This window comes from Ascaphus truei, chromosome 4 (genome assembly GCF_040206685.1).
Source record: "Ascaphus truei isolate aAscTru1 chromosome 4, aAscTru1.hap1, whole genome shotgun sequence".
NCBI lineage: Eukaryota > Metazoa > Chordata > Amphibia > Anura > Ascaphidae > Ascaphus > Ascaphus truei.
The window spans coordinates 102,949,700-102,970,164 of NC_134486.1; the positions used below are offsets into that span (position 1 = coordinate 102,949,700).

At 37.8% G+C, this 20,465-nt stretch overlaps 2 protein-coding genes across 3 annotated transcripts in view; one reads left to right on the top strand and one right to left on the bottom strand.

The window, feature by feature from the left end:
* SYNDIG1 (synapse differentiation inducing 1) overlaps window positions 1–15,836 on the top strand; it is a 339,652-nt gene extending 323,816 nt beyond the window's left edge. For both annotated transcript variants that reach the window (XM_075596293.1, XM_075596292.1), the window contains exon 4: window positions 11,259–15,836. In XM_075596293.1, the coding sequence (XP_075452408.1) occupies window positions 11,259–11,417 (159 nt within the window). In that variant the 3' untranslated portion in view covers window positions 11,418–15,836. The remainder of the gene's footprint in view (window positions 1–11,258) is intronic.
* LOC142491855 (uncharacterized) lies at window positions 4,979–6,481 on the bottom strand. Its single transcript, XM_075594673.1, has 2 exons — window positions 6,324–6,481; window positions 4,979–5,958 (listed from the first exon to the last, which is right to left on the bottom strand). The coding sequence occupies exons 1-2, from the start codon at window positions 6,418–6,420 to the stop codon at window positions 4,979–4,981; spliced, it is 1,077 nt and encodes a 358-aa protein (XP_075450788.1). The 5' UTR covers window positions 6,421–6,481.
* Window positions 15,837–20,465: the final 4,629 nt, after the last annotated feature.

Here is a 20,465-nt window from a genome sequence, read left to right on the forward strand (position 1 = left end):
CACTCAGGCACAATGTACAATCAGACCTAGCTGAGCCTTTGGTAGACGAGCATCCCACCCATGTAGCTGCTGAAAATGAACAAACAGCCAGTGGTGGCCAGACACGCCAGAATCTCATCAATTCATTTTTTTCTTGTAAGTACAAACAGATATGTTCCAAGTTATACTTTTATAGTTACATTATGTTATCTTAACAAGAATGTTTTTTTATATACCCTTCTGGTAGGACACAGATGAATATGGGTTGCACACCTTTCTTTTCTCTGCTGTGTGCACAAAGGGATGTGGCACCGGTATGTTATTGTTGCACAGGTTATAGAATCCCTCTTCAATTGTACTTTAGTTGTGTGTATGTGAATACAACTTGGGTAACAAAGCAATAATATTTTAGCATTGTGTTATTCCTTATGCTAAGACAAAACACATATTATGCCCATACTCATTCATGCTTCTAGTATGCTTACATACAATGTTATTGGTGCAGTGTAACATGTACATCCATATGATGTGTACACCAGGCTCATTTACATTTTGAATGTCATTAAATATACATGGTGTTGCACATTTAACACCAAATACACACTTTGATGTGTTGTTTACGGTACTGAAGATGGCATGTCAATGTTTGCAATTTATATATTGTTCCTTTGCATTATAGGTATATTTGCAGTATGACTGATCATGGTATGTATATTTGCTGACATCTCTCATAAGATGTGGCTACCTCAATCTTCCTATAATTATTTGAACTAAAAACCCAACATATTGGTTTAAACACAAATGTTACATATATGTACTTTCTGTATCATGTATATGCATTTAGCTACTCTTGAGGTTTCATGTGCATTGTATTACAAAATGATTACTCACATTTCATCACATTTTATGTATGTTTCCTTATAATTTCCATTCATGTAATATAGAGGTGTTTGGAGAAAAGGGGATAACTGTACTTATTTGTTTACTTACGGGAGCACATTCATCACTAGCATAGACACACTTTTTAAGACAACTGTTTGTGTCTCTATCAATTGGTGTAGGATCCATGTATAACACCGACAAATGATAACACCAGCTTTATTATGGTAGCTTATATCATCATATTGACTATACTATGTATTTTTAAACGATTAATAAACACCGTAAACTATGGTTAGTTAGGTTAATGAAATATACACAGAAACGTACTTCATAACATGATGGTGATGTCATATTCAGAACATCATGCATTGGAGGGGACCATAACATCTGGCCAGTAACATTATTTGCTACAGTCCCAAACCATTTTATCTACATACCCATGTAACAAGAGATTTTAAATATAAATGGCTACTTGGTTGTAAGTGTCCTTTACATTGGGAGAAGGAGTGGCTCAGTGAGTAAAGACACACACTGGCACTGATAGTTTGAAGCAGGGGAGTCTGGTTCAATTCCCGGTGTGGGCTCCTTGTGACCTTGGCCAAGTCACTTTATCTCCCTGTGCCTCATGCGGCAAAAAAACATTTGTACGTTCCACGGGCCAGGGACCTCAGGCTGAAACATGTGTCTGTAAATCGCTGCGTACAACTAGCAGCCCTATACATGAACATGCTCATATTATTATTATTATTATTGTTACATAGTTTCGACAGTCATACGTTCCATTACACAATAGAATACACAAATGTGTTAGCAGAGTGGGAATGGTTGTTATATAAAAAACACACCATGTCATAAAATGTTAGTAGTCATTAAAGAACACTCAAGAAAAATTCAATAGGCACTATTTTGCAACATCATTATGTTAATTAAGTGCTTATGCAATATAGGCATAAGGGTATCACTTTTTTAATTGTTTGTTAATAAGCGCTGCAAGCAATATAAAATTAGTTCCATATGTAGTATAGTAGTCGGTGGCTCCTCCTCACAATCATCTCATATAAAGGTAGACTCTTCTGAAATCATACATTGATCCGATTGTATCTTCCCCGACATCTCTGAAATACAGCAAACACATGATGGTCAAATATGGCACCTTACTATATATGTATCCGTGACAACGCGTTACACAGCTCTATATGATTGTGTACATACACACGTCACTCATTTATATGTTACAACTACAAGTGTACATCAGTATGTAATTTTTATTATCATTTGTAGCAGCCATAACTATGTATATGAAGTGAACGTTGCCTGTATACTGAAAAATGTGCGCGCACATCTTAGTGTGCGCACGCACTTCACGCTTGGCTCCACTAACTGTTAGCGCATGCGCAAAACAAAGCGAACGTTGTGCGTTCAATACATGTAGAAAATACCAGTAAACATCACATCTTTATTTCAAATACAATGAAGATGAAACTAAAATCATTCTAAACGAGTACATCTGTATTCTTTTAAACCAGACGTGTTTGGACAGAAAGGACGGCCGATAACACAATGCGCAAATGCAATACGTGTGACGTCATGTTAAGCCAGCGTGAAACGCACGCTAACACTCCTCCCACTCAATTAACATTCGGCTAACGCCCAGGGTACGCCTACAAACACTGAGCCGCACGCATCACACACTGCAGTTACCGTTACTATAACAAAACATGACAGCCAATAGGCTTTGAGGCGCGCACGTCGCTTGGGGGCGGGACTTACATCCGTAATCCTTTTTAAGGACGCCTTGGCCCATGACAAGGGTCCCACGTCATACGTGGTGGACCCGGTTTTCAATGTTGTAGATGTTGCATGATAACAAAACAGGTATGTGTTAGAGTTATGGAAAAATGTTGCTAATATGTTTAAAGGGATAGGAAAGTACGTATATGTATACCGTCAGCAATGTGTACTACTCTTTCAGGTTCTACTATATTGTATTAGGAAACAATTTGTTTGTGATCGCTACATGTTATGCAGTCTGCAATGTTACGCTGTATCCACGCATTGAAAGTGAAAATGGTGGTTACAAAAAAAAAAAAAATTTAAACGCAGAGTCAACGCATAACGATTGTTATATTTACCATTCTTCTAGAATTAACTCTTCGCCTGGCTGCAACTGGTCGCTCCAGAAATGCAAGGCATTTTCATCCACGCTTGACCCAACCGCTGAATCCAGTATGACACATATCTCCTCCAGGATGCGCTCATAGGAATCGCCACTGCTTTCTTCAAATAATTGGTCGGGAGGTAGGTTCATTTCTTCGGGTTCCCATTCCAATGCCTTTTCAGCTGAAAGGCTTGGTACATAATCATAGTACTTTTGTTCTTGTACAATGTGGGTTTCAGGAATGGAGGCTGCAGATATTGCAGCACGTATCGATTCAAACGGATCAGTAGTAGCGGATACATTGCTATTGCCATTAGGAATAAATATGCCTTTCACGACAATATAAGTGCCGTCTTTCAGGAGAAATTGTTTTTCCGGGGCAATCTTCCAGAAACCATAGGTGTGTTGTAGCTTATCCTGGTCACGTTCAAAAAAGTCATTACTTGATAAAGTGAATCTTATTGAGGAATTAAAATTCCGTGCATGCTTACGGTCTTGGTAATAAGGATATTTTGCTCGAATGAAATCATCGATTTGGCGTGTGCTTGCTTTCTGTCCGCGACTGCTCAAGATGGCTTCACAGATCATGTACTTATACCCTAAAAGGGGATTAATATTGTTAACGAATTCATCAGCCATGTCTGAGTAGCACAAAAGCTGTGTGCAGGTCTGTGTTATTTGCTCATCAAAATGAATGTGCTGAATGGCTAACAAACTCCTGTTTTTCCTTGTCAAGGTCAACAAAACTAACTACTTTGACTCCTTATTTCAAACGCCAATTGGATTTGTTTGTCTAATTGGGTTAACAGTTGTGGTTTGTGATATGGGACTGTGGGAGAAACATTTCTCCTTCTTTTATCTCGTTTGTGAAAAACATCCCTAGAATTTGAATGCGTTCACATAGTGTTTTTTTGAACAGTAACAAAGACCACTGTGTGAAAATACACACCTGCAAAAAGAAATGTTTTTTCCCCGCTTACATTTCTGTGTGTATGTGAAAGTCTGGTTAACTCCCTGTCTGCATGAGTTTAAATACGTGTGTATATATATATATCTAAATATATCTTTCTTATAAAAATATATATATTTATATATTATATTTTATTTTTTTTAATATTGCAGGAGTACACACAACATTGATGGCAGTAAGTATACCTTGTATGAAACCTATTTAAATGGTGAGAAACATGATTGAATGAAGTAATAAACATTTGTTTAAGCACAATACTGTTAGAGTCTCATACTTAGGATATTTCTCAAACATTATGCCTGTATTATTAAAATAGTGTGCTTTCACAAGGAAGCATGAAGTGTATTAGTTTGTAAAATACATGTATACCAGTTTATATAGTACTATATATATATATATATATAGATATACACACACACACACACACACACACACACACACACACACACACACACACACACACACACACACACACACACACACACACACACACACTCAGTGTGTGTATATATATTTTTATACATTCTGAGATGTTATTGAAACAAGAACACACAAATGATTAAAGGACAAAATTAGAATGCCCAAGCAAGGCAAAGGTAAGTAATAATTTACACATAATCCTGCTGTACACGTACAAGAAAGATGTTTGCAGTTACTTAGGTGTTTTTATAAATGCATGTGACTAATATGCATATGCAATTCTTACATCAATTAACACACCCAAATGCAATGTTTTGCTGCAAAGTCAATGGCAGCTTCTCTAAACTTTGCAACTGGTTCCAGGTGGACCATTACTGAACAGACGATTAATACATAAATATTTATAACACTATTCATTAATTGAGTGTTAACATTTCCAAAACTTCACGTGTACAAGAACATACTTGAAAGTTTGGAAACAACACAGTCTTCAGCATACATACAATAGTAATTAGATAATGTGAAGTCAACAAAACAAGGCCAAAGACATATTTTCTGAATTATAACATTTATTTTTTTTGTTCCTTTTGCGAGCGAGTAACAGGCCTGCTTGTTGTCTCTTGAATTTTCCTTTTTCTTTTGCCACCAACTTTAGGCACAGCAGAGCCACTTTGAGTGGCCTCTGGCACTTCACGGGCAGGGCTTGTGGGCAGTGACTCACCTACAGGGCTTTTGGGCAGTGACTGTTCACCTACGGGGCTTGTGGCCATTGACTCACCTACGGGGCTTGTGGCCAGTGACTCACCTACAGGGCTTTTGGGCAGTGATTCACCTACAGGGCTTTTGGGCAGTGATTCACCTACAGGGCTTTTGGGTAGTGACTGTGAGCAAGTTGGTAGACACTGCAAAAGTGATGGTTGGTCTGTTTCATGTGTGTCTTTTGTTGTTTTTGACCAAAAACTGGTCAGTAGTAACTGCTTGTATTTTGTTTTTGTGGGCTCCTTTGTAGGTGTCAGCTGCTGATTTTGTACAGATGGCAGTGGTAGTATGTCGTCAGGAACCTGCACAGCAATCTTTGCTACTTGACCGGTAACATTTGGGCCTGGTGAATGAATATCAGATGAATGTGGTGAAAACTGACCTGCATGAACAGATCCTGGCTGGGAGGTGTTGAATTGTGGTACATTAGTCATTCTCCAGTAATTAGCTTGTGTTTGCTGAACAACTAATGCTTCGAATGAGGTGTTGATTTTTTGCAACTGTTTCGGCACTTCAATGAAGACTCTGTGGAGATGTGCCAATTGTGAAACTGTTTCTTCCTGCAGTGCAATCATCCTTTCCAGCACTGTCATGAAGTCAGAATGGCGACGATTTTCTGCTTCCACAATTTTTCCCTCAGAAGCTACAATTGCATCGTATGTCGTATTTGCTGGACGATTTGCCGGTAAAACAGTTTCAATTGGAACGTCTTCATGGTCACTTGCTTCTATTTGTGTGTGTATGGCGGTGGCGTCATCATCATCATCATCATAATCCTCTTCATCATGTTCTACAAATAAATGTACAAATTATTAAATGTCATGTTAATCTCTGCTGTGTTACTATGTAATTGTACTGTGTCATAAGTAACAACTAACATGTTTCCATACGTTTTATAACCTCACATTAAAAACTACCTTGACTTAAGAATAATGTTTGGACTCAGTATGAAATATGAGTGAATGAAAACTTGCTGTAAACTCAAAACTCCTACATGATAGTTAACATCACTAACACAATACAAGTTGCCTTACACTTCATTTTCACTGACACTAAGTAATCCTATTTAAAGAAGATGTGCAAAACAAATAATGAACATGACAACATAACATATAGAAGAGCACATATTATATGGCCACCAACTGATACACTCACCTTCTAGGTGTGTTGAGCTGGCTGACCCAGGTGAAGACACTTGTTCAGTCTCAGGTGACACATGTCCTTCAGGGGCAACTATATATAACAATAACATAAGTTTTACATTTACATGTGTAAATATTGAACAAACAGTTATTGTATGTTCTGTATTTATGAGTATCTAACAGCATCATTTCCTTAACCCAAAATGTGTGTGTGAAAGTGAACATAAATAGTTGTAATAACAATGTACATGCCTGTGTACTTAGAAGTTTTGAGTTCCCTAACATACAACATACTATGGTTCTGCAGTAATGCGTGAGGAAAAATACATTAAATTAGTACATAAAAATCATATGTTGTGTAGTGATATCAGTATCATAATGTACATAACTATCATGAGCTGACCATTCACAATGGTTATCATGAAGGTGGTCATATTGCAAAAAGTGTTGTTTTTGGTAGAGGATATGTGTGGTACATTAATATAAGATGTGGCACACATGAATGTGGCTGTGACTAAACAAGACAAGACATGCAGTGTGTGATAATGTGTCGTTGATAGTAGTTCAACTATAGATATGAGTGAACTAATGTGTGACGTACGGTTTGATAAGTAATGAGTTGTTGGGGCATTTAGTAGCTAAAGTGAAGCTTTCAAATGAGTGTGATTAACTTCAGTTGTGCTAGTGAGGTTGTAAGAACGGTTTTCCCTTCCCCAAAAAGCCTAATGAGCCACACCTTTCAATTACTTGAAACAGGTGAAAATGGTGTGAACTAAGTTGCCCCTAAAATGAGGCTGTAATTAGTGTGTGTGCTGAACCCCACCCCCTCTGTTGAAGTGTATGCTGTGATGAGATATTAATTGCAGCTGCTTTAACACAATGGTAGATGAGCTAATTAGTCGTGTGCAGTTTTGAAGTTATGAAAACAATGACATAAAATATGCTACGTGTGCCTCATTATGCTGTCTGTATATGAGTTAAAGCAAAAATGGACCTTTTCATAAACAACTATAGATGTGTTAGTGCAAGTGATGTTTGTAGGCCGTTGCATGCAATATATTTGATGCATGCTTAAAATAGGCAGTAATGTCATGTTTGTCGGAGTAAAATAAATAAATACACAATAATATTCTACATATTTCTGTTCTGTACCTGTAGCTAGTAATAATTTCTGATTAACATGTGTTACACATGTGTACTACCCTGTTGTTCCCCATCTTCGCCCACCATCAATTGCTTCCACTGCAGCAATGCATTTTGGGAATTCACATGTAAATGAGCACGCAATGGCACGTGCTATATTAGTTACTGCTTTTAGTAGGACTACAACATATATGTCTATTTAGATATATATATATATATACAGAATCAGACATATACATATATAGATGCAGGTATGCTTATATTGTGAAGACAGTATAAAAAGCAGTGTAACTATGCAAAATAACTGTAAGCAACGACACGCCTAGTACAGTAATATTTCTCACCTGGTGGAAATTGTGAGGGGTAAATTCCTATATCAAGGTCACCAGGTAAGCCTTCCACGACGACGGGAAGTAATTTTGCCCGAAGCAGCTCCTCCAATGGACTTAATATGAGACGTTGTGGTGTGGGCCCACCTCCAGTGCCAGTAGCATGCACGCGTTGGTGTTGTATTTTCTTTTTCAATTTGGACCTAATATCATCAAATCTCTTGTGACAATTCCGCTTGTCCCTCACATGATTCCCACACGCATTGACACCAATGACTATTGTGTCCCACATTTCTTTTCTGCTTGCTGAACTTGTCCGCCCTTGAAAAACATATCAAATATATGAGGTAAATTAATAATAATATAAGCACCAGTTTCCTACACTGCTAGCTGTTCCAAGAGATAGCAAACATGCTGTTTTATGTGTAATATGTGAAGCACATGAGCATTCACTACTAAACCTATACATGTAAGCAAGGTTGCATTCATATTGTATGCAGTTATGGCAAATTGACCGCCTGTGTTTAGTTGTCCTTGTAAGGCATGCTAAAAAGCTGTGTTTCCAGACTAATTAACATAGAAAGATATTGTGAAGCCATATTTGCATATGAACAAAACTCAGATGACCTAGGATCACATGTATTTGAATAATAAATGTAAATGTACACTTACCTAGTAAATGTCCATATATACTGTCATAGTGCTCCAGAATGCCAGTGACAAGAGCTGTATTTTCCTGGTCATTGAAGCGAGGATTACGTGGCTTCTCCACACGTTTCTTCCGAGCAGGTTTAGGGTCAGAGCTTGGCTGGTGCTGACTGGACTCTCCTTCTTCCAATGGAAGAGCCTCCAAAAGCTGCCCACCAGCAAGCACGCCACCACCATCCACCCCATCAGCAACTGCGCCACCAGCAGCACTCCCAGCACCAGCACTCCCACTCCTAGCACCAGCACTCACACTCCTAGCACCAGCACTCACACTCCTAGCACCAGCACTCACACTCCTAGCACCAGCACTCACACTCCTAGCACCAGCACTCCCAGCACCAGCACTCCCACTCCCAGCAACAGCACTCCCACTCCCAGCACCTGCACTCCCACTCCCAGCAACAGCACTCCCACTCCCAGCAACAGCACTCCCACTCCCAGCAACAGCACTCCCACTCCCAGCAACAGCACTCCCACTCCCAGCAACACCACTCGCAGCACCAGCACTCCCACTCCCTGCAACACCACTCTCACTCTCAGCAACATCACTCCCCTGAACAGTACGTTCACTCCGACGCGTACTCCCACGAGTAGCACTCCCACTCCCACCAGCATCACTCTTCCCACGCTTTGCGGGCATACTTCCAGCACTCACAAAAAACAGACAATAAATGTACAGCCAATCACACGAAACACTTCCACATATAAAACAAGACAAAGATGTAAACAAAACAACAATGGACAAAGCTCACCCAATACACAACAAGTCTCTCAGTCAATATGCAAATCTTCAATCGTCCAGCTCTGTGCGTCTCTCTCTCTCTCACTCCCAACAACACAGAGAATGATTAGCAGTACACGTTGCCTTTAAATATGGCGCGCAATCCAAAACATGCTTGTTTCGCCTGATTCAGCAAGATTTGTGATTGGGCAACCTATCAGCACCGCGCCACGCACGCCGATACACCTGTGTGTGATCGGCTAATCATCGTGAGAGTGGGCGGATTTGTTTTCGGGTTGATTTTGAATGTATTCGGCACTTACTGCATACGGAGAGGAAAAAACGCCAATAACATGACTAATCGGTAAGATTGCCGATTTCACATAATCGACGCTTACTGCATGAGGCCCATAGTGAGGGAGGAGAACACAATAAGGGAAGTAGGGTATGGTAGGGGGGCAACGTTTCGAGGTGAGAGCCTCTTCTTCTGGCCCGTTACCTCTGGTTCCACGGGACCAAGAGGTACTTCCCTTTGTCCCTCTTTCCCCAATATAACGTCCAAACTATTCCCACAAAGACCATAATGGTTATCGCAGCAGCCCTAAGAAGAAAGGGAATCAATGTGGTGCCTTATCTGGACTTCTACTGTAGCTGCTAACAGGGAATTTATGGGAGTTAAAACAAGACCTTGCCAGGGTAATCAAGCTTGTTCAAAGCCAAAGTCTGATAAATTGGTCAAAAAGCAAGCTGGTGCCAGTTCAGCAGATATAGTTTTTAGGGCTAATATTTGACAGCGCAGAATAAAGTGAGGCTTCCATTAGACAAATAGATACACATTGACCACCAAACATGGTTGTCTGGAGGCCACTTCAGATCCAGTGACAAGTTACATTATGATTTGAGTCTAATGTCCTCAAGAGTTGAAGCTGAACCTTGATTTTTAGAACAAAGATCACAGATGTTTGAATCAACAGATCAGTTTGTCTTAAAGACCAGGATTGGACTACAATGGTGGAAAAACTACATTTTGTACAGATGTGTCGATTTTTTTACATAGGTTTGAATCAGGGGTCCCTGGAGCTCAACCCCATTAATTTCACCTCTGTGGACCCCCTCCTTCCCAAGATACAGTCCTCTCTAGAGGGTGCCAGTATCTCTGCAAGTTTAAATGTCCTACATCATTAGGGCCAATAGGAAGTCACACTGGATGATATCACAGCTTCTATTGACCCATTACAGAGCAGCTACCAGCACCCCCTATGGAGGTCTGTACTGTATCTCCAGACACCATCATGTTTCATGTTTAAAATATATGTGTGGGTCGTTTAACATAAGTTGTGCATTTGAATGTGTTTTGTTTTACTTTCTAGCAGGTTATGTTACACGTTTTTAATTAACCATATTGTTGACATTTTAAACCAAACTGATCTTGCAATAGAGCCATTACAAAAATGACCAGGAGCATTTTTCCAGCTTTACAATTTGTTAGGTCCTCTCCTCAGTTCAGTTTTCTGTAGAACACATATGAAGGAGACAGCTACATTATTTCTTTAGTGGGATTGGTATCACAAATACATTTTCAAGTTGGAGTGGGATAAAATGTAGAAAAAGACTGAGTTAAAAAAAAATAGATGGTTTGTGTAGTATTAGAAATTTCCTCAAGATTTTTTGTAGCATATCTCACAAGCAAACAAATATTGCTGTAGCTATTAAATAATGCATGCAAAATATTCTCAGTAAACTAGTGTACCATATCACTTTTCAGACTAGATGTTATTGCAGGTATATATTTAAATATTGTCGTGCATGAATAAAAATTCAATTTGTTTATATTATTGCTTGACAATAATACCATATGTGCTCATGCATGTGTGGACCACCTCTCCCAAGTTAGTATTTTATACTTTATAATCTTTATTTTTTACACTCATTAATGATACCTTGTATTGCCTATAGAATTGGTTATAGGCAGGTTCAAGACCTTTTTTAGATTACATTTCCACTGTCACATAACTCATTTGCTTTCCCTTTTTCTTGTTTATTACAGACTAACAAAGCAGTGGCAAAAGGTGACTTTCATCACGCCAGTTCCAGTTCTCGACGAGCACTCTTCCTAGCTGTACTGTCCATCACCATTGGTACAGGCATATATGTTGGTGTGGCTGTAGCGCTCATAGCCTACCTTTCTAAAAACAATCATTTATGAACCATAAGATGCATATGACTAACAAAAGAGGATTCACAAGTACAGAGAGAAACCAGGTAAACTCTTCGCAAATCTGGAACTGAAAAGATATGGACCAGAGGATATTCTCAGAACAGGACTGTAACACAAAAATGTCCCTGTACAGATAATGAATTTCCTCGTTTTAAAGTCATTTTTGGACGTCAATTTTTTTTTTCCACGCAGATTTATTTTTACTTCACATGTCCTAGCATTGTGCTAAAAAGGCAAGTCAAAAGCTGTCATGAACTTTTCTAAAGAGAATGATCTATTGGTTCTATCAAGGTGTAGTCACAATGTCTTTGCTTGCTAATTGTAACTTCAGCACTGCACAGCAGATTAATACAGCTCATGCGCAGCATTGTTGACCAGTGTTTCTGTTTTCTGAATCTTAGACGTACCACAATACAGGAAGTAGAAGAATACATGATTCATTCACATGGGGAGATGGAATCAACTAAGTTTGTGGCCCAAGCATTGAGTAACAGTAACTTTTGCATTCAATAGATTAGCATGAAGTGTCCCGCCCTTACACTTCTTATCAGCTGCCTTAGCTCTCATGGCATTGCATTGCACCTGGTGTTAAAAAAATGAAGAGCATGTTTGAATAAAGGGAGGAATTATCAGTGCCTCACTATTAATATTCTCATGAAAGAAATAGTTTGAACCAAATATAGAGAATTGCCATGCCTTCATCAGAGTTATACAAGAGGATTATTTCAAACACAGGAATATGAAATGATTACATCATTAACCATTAATAATTGATCAAAAATAAATAGTATAAAATATACAATAACAGTGTGTACTGCATAATATTCCCAGTAAGTTCTCACTTCTTATCTATTCAAAAAAGTGTGTAAAAGGTGCATGATAAGTCAAGATGTCTACACAGCATCCTCAACAAACAAGAAAGTAAAAGAACAGCACGGTCTGAATTATTACACTTTCTAGTAAACTTCAATGTCTTTTCCTTAATGTATATGATTGCTAAATTGAAAACAAAAGAAACCATTTCTGAATGTTTGTGGGACAGCTCACATTTCTGGCAATATCCCCCCACCCCCCACCCCCCCAAAAATGAGATGCAACAGAGGTGTTTTAATTCCCTATGCCTATTTCATAACCTCAGAGGTGTCATTTTCTTAGCTACCCCCCTTTAGTCAAATGCAATACAATATAATTACTTATATGGTAAATGATGTCCTCCATTGTGTTGTTGAACATTTTACAGTGTAATTAACAAAGCAAATCGTAATAGACATTGGCAGTGAGTCATCAAAGCACAATCCACGTTATAGCAGCCAAATTGGCAATATCTGCCATTAAAGTCAAAGGCAGATATCGCTGATTCGGGCACGGTAGTGTGGATTGTGCTTTGATGACTGCTGCCCATTGTGTATAACTTTTAGAAAATCCTTTAAAGATTCTGCAACCTTTTGTAATTTTCCTTACAAAACGTTTTTAGCAACACAAACTAATTTATGAAAACGCAGTTGATGTTACTGTGTCTTAAGGGCCATTGCAGTAAATTACATTATCGAACTTTTTCTACCAATGTTTTATGAATGAGACACACATTGTGACAATTGACTCCGCTGATGAAATAAGTCATGTTTATTACTGTTAAAATGCCCAATAAATGTGTGAACAATGTAAAAATAAAAAAATAATGGTCTGACCCCAGGTCTCTGTGACAGATAGTTCTATTTTTTTTTAAACTTTTTTCCTAATACATTATAGGATTTTAAGCCTTAGTTTCCCTACGGAGGAAAGAAGTTGTAAAGGGACAGATCTGGCTTACTGTACGCTGTCCTAGTAATCTACATAAGGAGGGGAAAAAAGGCAACACAATGTAAATCAAGGGGTGTTGCAGCTTTGAGCAAGTTTCCGTTGAGGTTTACATGGTTAGCACATTGTCAATGTATATTACATGTTGAATGTGTACTGTGTTGGAAACTTTTGCAATGCCTATATGTTAAATGAAGGAACAAAGATCAGTACATACAGTAAACTGAGTAAATCCAAGGTTTAAATGCATTCCCAAAAATATACTTCATGATATACAATAATACTGTGAAAAATTACAATATTTTTCAGTATTTCAGCCCCTCTGATTAATTTAGTAAATGCCACGGTATTTGTTCTGTTGATGATGAAAGTTTTTTTTTTTTTGTACACGTTTCTAAAAAGTCATTAATAATGTCTTCGATTCTGAAACATGTTTAAAATTGTAAATGTCACCTCTTAATTGTTTCTCCAACATGTATCACGAAGTGGAACGGCACTGCAGATGTTTATCTTCAAATATAGTAAACTGGTTAAAATAAATTAGAAAGCCACTTTGACTGGAAGCAGTGATATGAACAGCATAATCTGCAATTAGATATGTGCATTTTCTTTTCGCTCGAGTTCGCAAACAAGTGGAAATTTGGCACAGAGTTTGATGACTGTGTAGGCCAATGTGCATTGGAAATTCAAACTCAAAGTCAGATGTCATTAGGCCTGTTACTTCCTGCCATTTTAAGCAAACTTCTGGGGAATATTGTACCATTTTGCTGTAACCTGGCAAAGATGTCACACCTAAGTCTATTTTCACACATTCCACCAAAAATGTGAACTTTCATTAAAAAAATCCAAAAACACATTTCAAGGAGAAAAACATGAAGATTTCTGCTAAGCAAATTTAAAGACAATCGCACAACTCTATCTGCAATGACAGGACTCTACTAAGACTAACATAAATGTTTAATTGTTAAAAATAATCATACTTTTTGTCTTACTTTGATGCAACACTGCGAGATCAAATAATGTTAGAGGTTTTGAAAATGCTCATACTGTAAGTCAAGATTATTTATGTGTAGTTAACTTGAGGGCACAATCCATATGGAAAATATAGATTACTGGTGTTCTTGTTATACTGTAGCTACTGTATACAAATACCTCGCAACTAACTCAATACAATAATTAGCAAAGTGCATAGGAAATTAAGTCATTACATTTATTAGTGCCATGTGATAAAATACTTGTAAGAAGGGCAAGATGGGTTGTGTCGAACACAATGTCATGTCATCAAACCTGGCAACATATTAACAGCTATTTTATGTTCATAACATGTTTGCAAAAGAATATCAGAGATTATGTTGATTGTGATCACATAAAAAAAGAAAGTATCTGTATTATATCTGCCACACATTGTAAGTTGACATTAAAGAAGAAATCCCTGTTAAACAGACCTGTTAGCAGTCTCAATGACTGATCTGCCTGTGAGACTTTTAATGGGAATGAAGAAACAGGAAAAAATAATATTACTACAATATATCAAAATTATAGCTGTTCATGCTCTAAGTAAATTGCAATTTTTGTATTCGAGCTCACACAAGCAAATCCATAAAATAATATTACTACATCATCCTCAAATTACTTGCTGCCGTGTCACAAAAATTCTCCATGGAAGTGTTTATGTAGCTTAAAATAATAGTCAGAAGGGAATCTACATGCAGCTTCATTTTTAAGTAGAGCAAATAAAAATACCACTTGTGGTACTGTACATTTGTTTGTCTGAGACGGATCTGCAACCCAGTCTTTCCCATTATGTCTTAGCATGCAATGCTTACACTGCAGCCAGGGACTCTGGGTGAAGACCAGCATTTTACATATACAAACTCCTTAAAAGCATGTATTACATTCTTCTACACTTCTAACAAAACTAAAGGCAGTGTTTTAATTTAAACAGTAATTAAAGTTTCAGCTAATTCTTTATCAGCTTCTGTTAAAAGTCAACAGAATGTCTTTTTTTTGCTCCATTCTTAACTGCTGCTTCGATTTATAAAGCACAGTTACATTACATTTTGTTCACATACATTAAACAATGTCACAGGTCACTGCACTTTGTGTACACTCATTTTGGATACTAAAAAAGAGCTAATACTGACACATGTATTAATTACTTAAATTAATACCAGCCATGTGTAAGTAGTGCAATTAAAATCTGTTTATTGTCTGCACAGGGAGTTTCATAGACATTGATGTGGCAGCATTTTGCATTGCACATTCCAATTCTTTGATGAATCTTCTTCATGTTCTCATGACTTTGACAAATGTACATTTGTATAAAAAAAAGTGTGTGTTTTTGTCTGTTTACGATTCAGTGGCCCCTATTCCTTTTACAATGAAACTGCTATTCACTTGTCAGGGAAGCTTTAAACCTGGTTAATTTCAATGGTGCTTAAAACTTACATGAGCGGAGATAACTTCACAACACATTGAACAGGGGCCATTGTCCATGTTATGCTAACAATATTTCCATAACTCATTGTGATTGCTTGGTCTACCATGTTGTAATGCGTTTTATTATTTGATGGAATTCTAGCCTATCTATGTCTCAAGGGTTATTTTTATTGGGTGTTTATGACAATTACATCATTAAAATTATTTTTGTTCTTGTTTTAAATTATTTATTGAAATACCCTACATACTATATCTTACTTGTGGTCTATTTTCTGTTCTCTGTGTTGGTTAATGCAATGTGTTCTGTAAATGTGTTTACTAGCACACCAGCCTTGTATAGTTTCTTAATGCATCCCTTCTGGTAAATAAGATGGTGTCCTGAATACTAAATACTGAAAAGAGCAATTTTCCTCTAAAGTAATAAGAGCCTGTCAATCTTTGCAGCTTCTTCTATTAAGTGAATCCGATTTCTTTTGTCGTAGCACTCTTGTAATAGGAAGAACAGTTCCTTGATCACAGGCGGCCCATGTTCTCCTAAACGAGGGTGAAAATTGAAGGTTGCTTGACTTTGTCTGGAATAACATGTTGTGTTTCAGCTGCGAGAAAGCAATCTTATAAACTTCTATCAATGAAAAGTGTCCTATAACCCTTAAAATCCGCAGGAAGGCATGGTATTTATTTATGAACTTTTCTACATATAGCATTTGCACACATACACAAACGCACACCATATCTACTGTATAATAAATACTTCATTGAAATTGTGATTAACAAAAAACACTGTTAAGAGAAGGTCATTGGCTGACATAATTTGGCAGTAGCATTAAATCACAAGTTATAACATAAACCCTGTTGTGGAATTCTTTAAAGGGGTAAATGTACCTAGCGGGTTAAAAAAAAAACCCTAAACAACTTATCAGTGTAATTGGCTCCTTATAAAGACTCAAATGTGTGAGCTATAGTACTTATAGTAATCTGTTGGAATAATCATGACACTATAATTACGTTGCAAGTAAAAGGCAAAGTAAAGCTAACACCTTACCTGTGGCTTTGAGTACTGGCAAACACCAAGCACAAACGTCCATTAGATAAAACAATAACAAGCATTTGCTTGTCAAAGAAATGTTAAAAGTCTAAGACATTATTTAAACGTATGTATGTATGTATGTATATATATAAACAAAAGAATGAATCTGCATCGCCACAGCATCACAAGCGGAACCAGAGATAGTCCTGTCTGCGAACATTTCCCTGACTCTGACCACAAGATGGACGATCTGAAGGTGGCCATACTCAAAGGTAATCTCAGAACACCGAAAGAGAGACGACTGCATGAATACAAATTTATGCAACTGTTCGGGACACTTAGCGATGGCCTAAATCAAGACCGAAATTTTATGAGTCATTACTGACATGAGAACTCTCTTCCCATGAGTGCTAAGGTCATGTCCGTAAATACTGCGCTATATATAGATGCACACATAGCTGTCTCTTACACATAAACTCCATGTAATTCCATCCCTATATATCAATAGGGACCACATAGTTTCCACACACTATTGTAGTTATGCCACAGCCTCTTACACTTCCACACCTACCAACAAAATTGATATACTTCCCCACTCCACACACAGATTTTGTAAAGCGCTGTGTACACTGTGGACTCTTTACCTATTTATAGTCACACACACACACACACACACACACACACACACACACACACACACACACACACACACACACACACACACACACACACACACACACACACACACACACACATACTCTCACATCACTGATATTCAGGGACATTTTATCACATCTAGCCATAAAACTGCACAGGGGAGGGATTGTCTTCCATCACAGATCACATTCCAGTATGCACTGTTTTTAAGTATAAACAACCTTTTTTTTTAGCTTCATTCATTGTAACATCGCTGGAAGAAGAGATCAGTGTATCTCGAAAGCTCGCGAGAATAAAAGCATTTCGTTAGCCACAGAACGGTATCGTCTATTCTTTTTTGATTATATATATATATATGCAAATACAACTGTATGCTCATCTGCATGTCTTAGGCAGGTCTGCAACACCGCCTTTCCCCATTATCACCCAGCATACAGCACTTCCACTGCAGCAAGGGATTCTGGGAAATGACATGCAAATGAGCACACAGTGTCACTTTTTGCCTCAAAAACCATTTTTAACATGGTTCCCTATAGGTTTAAGCTTGCTGCATGGTCACAGCTTTGAGCACAGCCAGGGTTAAGGTGCATACCCAGAAAACAGCTGTCTGTGGGTGGTTTTCTGGGTATGCACCTTAACCCTGGCTGTGCTCAAAGCTGTGACCATGCAGCAAGCTTAAGCCTATAGGGAACCATGTTAAAAATGGTTTTTGATGCAAAAAGTGACACTGTGTGCTCATTTGCATGTCATTTCCCAAAATCCCTTGCTGCAGTGGAAGTGCTGTATGCTGGGTGATAATGGGGAAAGGCGGGGTTGCAGACCTGCCTAAGACATGCAGATGAGCATACAGTTGTATTTGCATATTTGCTTTCCTGTGGAGGGTTTTTGTCACTTTTTTTACTCACCATAACTTAACTCAGTATTATGGTGTATATATATATATATATATATATATATATATATATTTATATATATATATATATATATATATATATATAGATATAGATATAGATATCTTAAGCTGTCAATCAGCTACATTATTAAACATGCCACTGTCCTTAATTCACTCTTGTCCTAGACAGGACCGTCCTTTTCATAAAGTTTACCTTGTTTTTAAAATCCTTATTAAACTAGATTCTTTGAAATACAGCCGTGTGACGTATTTTGTATGGTCTCATGTATAAACACAAAGAAAGAGCAAAACTGGAGATATTTCACCTTTTCCTGCACTCCAAAATATTAAACTGTTAAAGGGTTATAACATGGTGACAATTGTTTTCCCGGCAGCTTCACCCTACTCTATCAAAGAGAATCGCACTCATCGGCATGAGGGTCTCAGAAGACCATTTCATACAGTATGTGCATCAGAGACAATACCAGATACAATGTTTCTGGGGATAGACACTCCTTCCTCAGGAGAGTGTGGCCAGTGATAGAGTCCAACAATAAATACGTGAACAACAAAATGAGTTTGTCATTTTTTTTTCATACCAAAATTCCAGTATGATGACATCATACTTAATCACCATAATTGTGAGACTATTGAGATTATTCTCAGCACAGATGAAAAATAAAGCCTGCCCACACACATCACCCTTAATATAAAGGTTATTTAAGTAATAATCCCTGAAGAACAGGGCATTACTGGCCAATAATGCCCTGGCTGGAAGAGTTGAAGGTCTCAGGTAAAGCCAAGGGACTTTAACCCAGTCAGGGCATTATTGGCCAATAATGCCCTGTTCTGAGAGAATCATTACTTTTATACTGCAGGATAAATGTAGGCTTTTTTTGTTGTTGACATTTGTTATAAAAAAGATAGTAGTGGTTACTCCACACCGGGCACACCAGAGACACAGGGTTTGATTTATTGAGCTCTTACCTTGTGAGGTTATCACTAGCCTACACAGGTTTACATACTCATTTACATTTTTCATTTAACCCCTTAAGTGTGTCTTTCCTATCCTCCCTTACAAACATACTTTATTAATGTTACAGTATTCACCTCCCTAACTCGTTTTATGGTCCGTTTTATTACTGTTATATTCTTCCAATAATGCAACTCATTAGTGTCTGTCCTCCTGGAGCTCATATTCATTTTTTGCTCTTATTTCTGAATAGATAATGGGCAGAATTTTGACCAATCAGATAGCAGGGATTACAATAATGCCTAGAATTTCTAACAGTTTAGCCTATAACTACAGTATAAATAAATGCTAGGAATATAAACAAACAGAATAGAAACAAAGTACAGCAAAGTTAAATACTAAGGGTACCACTGACAACAGTGTATTTAATATGTTGAATACACTGTCTATATTATTTAAGTTACAATGGCAATCAGCGATCTGTGGAGAAAAAACTGAGACGGGTATAATATCTGCAGACAGAATAACATCTTGTGTTATATGTAACAATGAAGGTGATGAGATATCTAGTCAATAGAGTATATTGAATATAAGTATGAATGCGTACCGGGCTAACGTAGGCCATCCCCAAAGAGTACGATGGGAGAAGAGATCCAGGATAGAGCTCTTTATGGAGACCAAGTGTAAAGGTAATATGAAGGAGAAGAAGACGGTCCACAGTATTTAAAAGCTGCAAAGTGGTCAAGTCATATAGGCAGGGTGTAATGACATTGGTCAAATTCTTCACAGTAATTCAAATATGCCACGAATTGGCACGCTCCTTCTATCTGTGGATCTGTCTCAAAATGGAAAAAATAGCAGAAAATTGCGGCGCACTGCCAAAAAAGCAGGAGGAGGCTCCCAGGTAAAATAATGTAATTCATTCCATGATAGGATCAAATATAGCCCCTAGATAGCTCCACCAGCAAAACACCTACGCGTTTCGAGCCGTGTGCCCTTTATCAAGGTGTAGCTGTCTCAAAAAGGCAGATTCATTTTTTTAATCACTCAAAATATGCAAACGGATTTGAAAGAGAGATTTTAGTAGAATCCTTCTATATACATCCCCTCAAACCTCCACACAAATAACATACAGAGAGACGCCTGTGCTCAAAAAGGAGCATACCTTAGACACTTGGGAGATGTTATACAAAGTAGATTTAAATAACTCCTCACATAAGTATTTCCATAAGACCTATATTGACAAGCCTA

Bases quoted from the DNA above. Each gene is read 5' to 3' on its own strand.
- LOC142491855 (XM_075594673.1), bottom strand. From the start codon at position 6,420: ATGTTATTGTTATATATAGTTGCCCCTGAAGGACATGTGTCACCTGAG. The intron at 5,959-6,323 runs GTGAGTGTATCA...ATTTATTTGTAG, and splicing joins CAGCTCAACACACCTAGAAG to AACATGATGAAGAGGATTAT.